This window comes from Dunckerocampus dactyliophorus, chromosome 12 (genome assembly GCF_027744805.1).
Source record: "Dunckerocampus dactyliophorus isolate RoL2022-P2 chromosome 12, RoL_Ddac_1.1, whole genome shotgun sequence".
Lineage (NCBI taxonomy): Eukaryota > Metazoa > Chordata > Actinopteri > Syngnathiformes > Syngnathidae > Dunckerocampus > Dunckerocampus dactyliophorus.
Genome location: NC_072830.1, coordinates 8,890,633 through 8,897,843, shown reverse-complemented (window position 1 = coordinate 8,897,843; position 7,211 = coordinate 8,890,633). Strand labels below are relative to the sequence as shown.

General features: G+C 45.1%; 2 protein-coding genes across 13 annotated transcripts in view; one reads left to right on the top strand and one right to left on the bottom strand.

Annotated features, from left to right (window-relative positions):
• Window positions 1-1,151: 1,151 nt before the first annotated feature.
• hspa13 (heat shock protein 70 family, member 13) lies at window positions 1,152-3,473 on the top strand. The gene is made up of 5 exons (XM_054793632.1): window positions 1,152-1,309; window positions 1,393-1,733; window positions 1,845-2,058; window positions 2,130-2,297; window positions 2,363-3,473. Exons 1-5 carry the CDS (start codon window positions 1,285-1,287, stop codon window positions 2,935-2,937), a joined length of 1,323 nt encoding a protein of 440 aa, XP_054649607.1. The 5' UTR covers window positions 1,152-1,284; the 3' UTR covers window positions 2,938-3,473.
• A 914-nt stretch (window positions 3,474-4,387) lies between these two features.
• The window catches only part of gdpd5b (glycerophosphodiester phosphodiesterase domain containing 5b), a 59,150-nt gene continuing 56,326 nt past the window's right edge, over window positions 4,388-7,211 (bottom strand). For 10 of the 12 annotated variants that reach the window (XM_054793624.1, XM_054793620.1, XM_054793622.1 and 7 more), the window contains 2 exons: window positions 6,197-6,309; window positions 4,388-5,050 (listed from right to left, as the gene is read on the bottom strand). In XM_054793624.1, coding sequence (XP_054649599.1) covers window positions 4,959-5,050; window positions 6,197-6,309 — 205 coding nt within the window. In that variant the 3' untranslated portion in view covers window positions 4,388-4,958. Of the gene's footprint in view, window positions 5,051-5,852; window positions 6,094-6,196; window positions 6,310-7,211 lie in introns of all 12 variants that reach the window. The other 2 variants (XR_008573102.1, XR_008573103.1) reach the window with 1 other exon arrangement.

The following is a 7,211-nucleotide window of genomic DNA, read 5'->3' as shown; positions in this document are numbered from 1 at the left end:
AAGCTCTACTGTTTTTTTTCCAACTACAGAAAAGTGCTCCAAATATTTCACAAGCTCCCCTGAAATTGCATTTCACTTAAATCCACATTTACACAATTAAAACTTTTTTTAAAAAGTGATTACGTTTATTGGGACACTTTGCAGAGCTGCTGGAAACGTGACTTTCTCTTGGAGATAAGTCAAATATCTATCAGTGAAGAAAACCAACAGCAGTTAGTCTATAGCCACCAAGTAACGTTAGCTTATTCGATCATATACTGCACATTCCATAATGTGGTGTACATAAAGTGATGCTATAGCTCCATGCCTTTATCTTTGACCCGTTTCTCCTCGTCTTCTTTCCTCTTCCTCGGCTTTATCTTTGTCTTTTCCATGTTTTGTTTACACAAATTAACGGCACTTTTATCATCTCCCACCGTCACCACACTAGCCGTCAAGACTATACCAACTCACAGCGACTCAAAATTCCCTCCTTTTTATTTCACATTTTCGTAGTGAAATAACATGTTTGAGACTCTTGGTCTCAGATATATTTCATATAATATAATAGTAACAATTAAATATGCTTTATTTTTGAGCAATTACTGTTGTAATTTACATGTTTCACCTTATAATTAACCTGAGGGCTGAAGCCCAGCGGCACCTGCCCCCTCGCTACTCTTTTGGTTTGCTCCACATCACGTGGTCGGCATTTTCCTACGTTTGAACACTATGGGGGCGCGAGTATCACACCTGTAGAGGGCGCCCATCTGCCACATATATGCGCTGACTGTCAGTAAATAAAGTAAATACATTATTAAATAAATTATATTATTATATTATTCTTAAAATAGTATATTGATTAATATCATAAAAATAGCATATCTATTAATAAAATAGCTTTTTCATTTTTCTTTACGTTACTCAAGCTGTTTACTGGTTATAATTATATAAAGTATATATTTTTTTTAAATATTAGTAACCCCACTACAAATAGTACTAAGCACAAAACGGCCCTTTTGCTTCGAACACGATAACCTCGTGACGTTCTCATTTTGTGGTTGTCTTGCGAGGGTTGCTGGGAATTGATGTTTTCAACTGCTATAACGGTCAGATTGATGGTGTTACATTTAACTACATTACCCAGGATCCCCCTCGCTACATTCAACGCTGACGTGTCCCTACCAGGAAGCGTGAATGTCGCATCATCGGCTGTCAAAGCTGAAAGTAACCGGCATTTTGTGTTTTTAGCAACATCCAGTGGATGTTTTGGCGGTGGGGCGCCCTTCCTGAAAGTACATAACGATGTCGGGGGAGATATCAGCAATAGGTAAGTCGAATGTTGACTTAGCTTAGAAAAAATAACTGTTGAATAGGAGCCAACACATCATTCGTGCATGCTCTTGGCCACAGGTGCTGTGATCCTGGCGCTGTTGTTGGCTGGCTATTTGGGCCAGCAGTACTTGCCTCCACCTAAGCCCAGAGTGATCGGCCTGGATCTGGGCACCACTTTTTGCTCCGTGGGGGTGTTTCACCCAGGCAGCGGAGAGGTGGAAGTGATAGCCGATAAGGAGGGCAGGAAGAGCATCCCCAGCGCCGTCACCTTCACCAACACGACGGTGCTCGTCGGATATGAAGCAGTGGATGTGGCAGACAAGAACCCCCAGAACACCATCTATGATGCTAAGAGGTTCATTGGGAAGATCTTTTCTCCAGATTTGCTGGTGCAGGAGAGCAGCCGCTACCCCTTCAAGGTGGGTGGTGCAGTGTGCCATTTCCCCCCAATGAATCGACCAAGGAATGCCCATCTCTAATTTGGATAGAGATGCTTGAAAGTAATTTTACCCTTCCACCCCCACTTCCAGGTGATTAACAACAACGGGAGAGCAGAGTTTGTCATTACCACCAACGGCACTTTCACAGTGACTCCGGAGTTCATCGGCTCCAGGCTTTTGCTGAAGATGAGGAAGATGGCCGAGCGACAGCTGGATGCGCCCGTCCACAAAGCCGTCATCTCCGTGCCTGCTGAATTTGACGAGAAGCAAAGGAACGACACCGTCCGAGCCGCTGAGCTCGCTGGTCAGAGAGAGAGAGAGAGAGAAAAAAGATGTAATTATTTCTCACATAGTAGCTAAATTTGCATCCGGCAGGGTTGGAGATCTTACGTGTGATCAACGAGCCCACAGCGGCGGCCATGGCGTACGGCCTTCACAAGGTGGACGTCTTCAACGTGCTGGTGGTGGACCTTGGCGGAGGAACCCTGGATGTGTCCCTGCTCAACAAACAGGGTGGCATGTTCTTGACTAGAGCCATGGCAGGTAAAGTTGTTGACAGTGGACTGAGCAGACCTCCACTTGTGTTGATATTCTGGGTTTTTGTGCAGGAAACAGCAAGCTAGGAGGTCAAGACTTCAGCCAGAGGTTGCTCCAGTACACCACAGATCGAGTCCGACAGGAGTACGGGGTCCCGCCCACTCTCAAAGTGGACATCCATCGCCTCCGCCAAGCCGTGGAGGCCGCCAAGCTCAACCTCACCCTCCACCCTAGCGCCACCATCAGTGTCCCGCTGCATCTTCACGCCCACGACGACTCTGCGGAAAGCTCTGCCCCGGCGAAGGTGCTCTTCCAGGTGGTGGTCACCCGCCAACTTTTCGAGGAGCTCAACGAGGACCTGTTTCAGAAGATCCTGGACCCCGTAGAGACGGTGCTCGCTGAAGGCCACCTGGAGAAAGACGAGGTGGACGAGATAGTCCTGGTGGGCGGATCCACCAGGATACCACGCATCAGGAGGCTCATCAGCGAGTATTTTGGGAAGGAGCCCAACACATCTGTGGACCCCGACCTGGCTGTGGTGACGGGCGTGGCCATCCAGGCCGGCATCATGGGTGGATCGTGGCCGCTGCAAGTCAGTGCCATCGAGATCCCCAACAGACATCTTCAAAAGACAGACTTGAGCTAGTGCGTGTTTATTTGGGACTGTGTAGACATCCTGAATGTACGCATGCTTGCATGGACTCACCAACATTCCTTGAAGGAAAAAAGGGCCAAAAAGCACTTTAGTCGTGCACAACTTGTGTGAATAAGCTTTTGAGTTGACCTTTTACTTGTTTTAGCGTTTTTCTCAGGTTACGGTTACGTTTCAACTTGGCTTGGGGGCCACAGGTTGAAGACCCCATGAAGACAGAAAAAGAAGGAATGGATGCTCAGTTTCCGAGCCGTTTTGAGGTGCCTTTGAGCAAGACACCGGACTACCTACCGTATTTGGGTGTGACAGAGTTGCACATCTCCCCCTCACTCTGATTTCTCAAACAAATCAAGTGTGCCTACAGTCAACAAGACCACAACTCAACGTACTACTGCTCACGAGCAACAACAGCTGAAACATGTTTGTGTATTTAAATATGGACATTCACTGATATATTTAAGCAGATACTTATACTGTATGGTTTGTTTTTTTAATATGACAGTTTGATGGGAAAGTCGCTTTGTATTAAATACGGTCAACTGTGTGTTCGAGTCCTTGCTTTTCCACTTATGTCCTGCAGGTGTCGGTAGCGTGCGTGTCAAAACTAGCAACGCTAAAAACTAGGGAGTGTATACACCATACAAGGCGGGTATTGTCGATACCCATACTTTGGACTGAAGTGATGTAGCCTTAAATTTATTGATCATGATTATAATCAAAAAATGCTGGCCAAAAAATTAATTGACAAGCTTATTTGTGGGCATTTTCACAATACAAATACATCAAGATTATACTGTACAAATACTGTTATTTTATTGCAGTACATTCAACTGCTTGAGCCAAATTAAGTAAATATGCAAAAATAAACTACAGTGGATCATACCGCATACTTTCGATTCAACATTCATGGCAAATTTGAAAACACATCTCACAACTATGAACATTGACGCATTGGATATCAACAGTATGTTAACTCCTTGTTTACTTTGCTGACGACCACATCATATTTTGCAATCTAGCAAAAATGCGACAAACATGACAAAATGTTGGGAGAATGAGTACAGGCTACCCAGCATGTCTTGCGGTGGGAATATATGGGTGTTTATTTTTGGCATGGGTATTGCGCATCGATATTTGTATGCCCACATGGTCCAGTAAGTAGGTTACTTTGTGCGTCGTGTGTGTTGACGTGTTTGGATGGCTTTTCTGTACAAGCTACAGATTGCATCTGACTATTTTGGCGACTCTGGCGTGCCAAAATAGAACTGCAAGTCACGTTACCGGCTACACTTTCAATCTTAAAAGTTTAAAAAAAAAATGAAATTTGGAAATGCCCGGTGGGCCAAATGTGGCCCACGGGACGCAGTTTGCCCAACTCTTGTCCTAGAAGTTGTTTCATTGACTTCAGAGATTTCAAAGACAAAAAAAAAACAAGTGCCGAGTGTCCCTTTTAGTTAGCTTACACTTTTATTCATTTGACAGCAGCAACCAACAGGAAAATGCATTTTAAGTTTGTAAACAATAAAATAAACCCTAGCAGACTTAACTGCTAGCAAGTAGTAGCAATGACAACATGTACAATACTGCACGCAGGCTATAAAGTACACACCCAATGAGGATACATATTTGAGTGGTTTCAATTTAAACAACACACTTTCCTGACTGAACAGCTCACACACATTTGATATGATCATAACTGTTACATGCACCAGCAGGACGTCTCAAGACAGCATTTGCACTCTTGTTGCACACTTGCAATGTGACTATCGTGGCAATCAATGTAAGCATATTTTAGACATAAATAAAAGGCATCAGTGCTTCAAATGGAAAGAGCCGCTTTGGAGAATTAGCTTTAAATGAAGACTCTGGACACTCCTAAATCAATCCCTCAAATAGCCGTGGATAAAAAGTGCTGAGTCCAAAGTGAAATACAGTATATAGCTTGTCCAGGAAGGAGCGACAGTATTTACAAAATGTACACGCTTGTTTCCTCATCTTGCGGCTGAGAGTGGCCATCATTGGCTCACACGGTGGTTAGTGTAGTAGTCATACTCGTTGCTGTTGTCCGTGTAGGGCTCATCGCTGCCGACACTTCCATTGCCCACCTCTAGAGGGAGCCAAAGAACACAAAGTCGTCATGTTATACTTGAAGACGGAAACTGCGTAGAAGGTCATTTTATGCCAAAACAGTGGCGGTTCTCGCTATGGGCCATAGGGGCAATTGCAATTGCACAATCTCATTTGTATGCACTTTGAAAGCGAAAGTAAACAGGCAATGAATCATGACACCACCTTGCCTACCGGTGGGGGGGGTTGGGGTAAAAAGCCTTTCATCAATCAATCACAGAATGAGCATGCATTTGGTTGCAGAGGGAGAAGAGGAGGAGGAGGAGGAAAGGTAAGCCAATACTGCCGTCAAGTGGCCAACCGACGCGGCTTTGAAATTCTGACACAGGCCTTATGTTTCCTGAGTTGTGCCTCACACGTCTCCCTTTTTACCTCCGCCGGGTGCAGGCAGAGATTATGTTTTAGCCGTTCTGAATAAATTTGGATGACATTTTCAGGAATTATTGCAAATGGAAGAACTGATCAAATTTCGGGGGTGATTCGGATCCAGGAATTTTTTTCAAGGATTTTTTAACATTGCGAGATGGACCCATTTTCGGCATTTGCGCATGTAACGCCGCAAAAAATGGTCAGAGGACTTAAAAATGCAGGACAAGTTTCCAACAGGTTGTACAAAATGTCAAAGACAGATCCAACCAATGTGGGGTTATTATTTAGGTCTGAATCACAATATGGCGGAGGTCTGCGCTCCCCGAGTGCTTCTCTAGTGAACGTTGGTAAAAGTCATACAAGTGTAAAAAGAAGTTATGCACTGGGACATGGACATGACTGTTGAAACTTACCTCTGACCCCGCCCAGTGCAAGGCAGACTGGGGCCCCCTTATAAGCTTGACTAAGCATGACGCTGTGGGGAGGGTAGGGTGTGGGTAGCATGGAGGGAGGGATGGATGAAGCTTGGGGTGGGACGTGGGGCAAAGTGGAAGCATGGAATGAACTAGGGAGAGGCCGCCGACGGCGCAGACGATGGACACACACGGAGAGATGGCAGTGGGGGGGCAGGCGGAGGCGGCTACTGGGATTGACCTTTTGACAGGGATGAGAGGGCAAGAAGAGGTGGAGGAATGTTGACAGACACTCAAGACAGACGGCATGCTGGGATGAGTTGACCATCCTTCACCACCCTCACCAGAGAAGATGAGCTTCTCCTTCATGACGTTGAGGTCCCGGCTGGACCTCCCGACTGCAGCGCTCAGCATGATCTGCTCAGGGTTGTAGCTGCGCATGCCGCTGGTTCGATACCTGCAGGGAGGGGTGGAGGGAATGTCAGCTCAGGAAGTAACGTCATCAATAACTGCTGCTGCCTTTGCTTTCACTCGCTAAACCGGGGTTGGACAAACACTTTCAATAAAATTGAATGCTTTGTAGGCCACTTTGATATTCTTTGCATTTGAATTCATGAAACACGCTAAAATCAATCAAACGTTATCCAAGACTGTCTGAGGCTGGGCTATACTGTAACATGCACTTTTTTGGGGGGGAATTTTGCCAATTGTCCACAATCCTTATGTGAGACATGAACACATACAGTGGTGTGAAAAAGTACCCCCTTCTCGATTTCTTATTTTTTGTTTGTCACACTTAAATGTTTCAGATCATAAAGTAAATAGTCAATGACAACACAACTGAACACAAAATGCAGTTTATGAATGAAAAAAAAGCTTTGGGACTCCAGCAAAACACGGTAAGAGTCATTATCTCCAAATGGACAAAACATGGAACAGTGGTGAACCTTCCCAGAAGTGGACAGCCAACCAAAATGATCCCAAGAGTGCAGCGACGACTCATCCGAGAGGTCACAAAAGACCCCACAACAACATTCAAAGAACTGCAGGCCTCACTTGCCTCAGTTAAGGTCAGTGTTCATGACTCCACGATAAGAAAGACACTGGGCACAAACGGCCTGCATGGCAGAACTCCAAAACCAAAACCACTGCTGAACAAAAAGAACATTAAGGCTCATCTCAATTTTACCAGAAAACATCTTGATGATCCCCAAGACCTTTGGGGAAATACTCTGTGGTCTGACGGGATAAAAGTTGAACTTTTTGGAAGGTGTGTGTCCCATTACATCTGGCGTAACACACACAAGTAACACAGCATTTCCAAAAACCAACATTATACCAACAGTAAAATATGGTGGT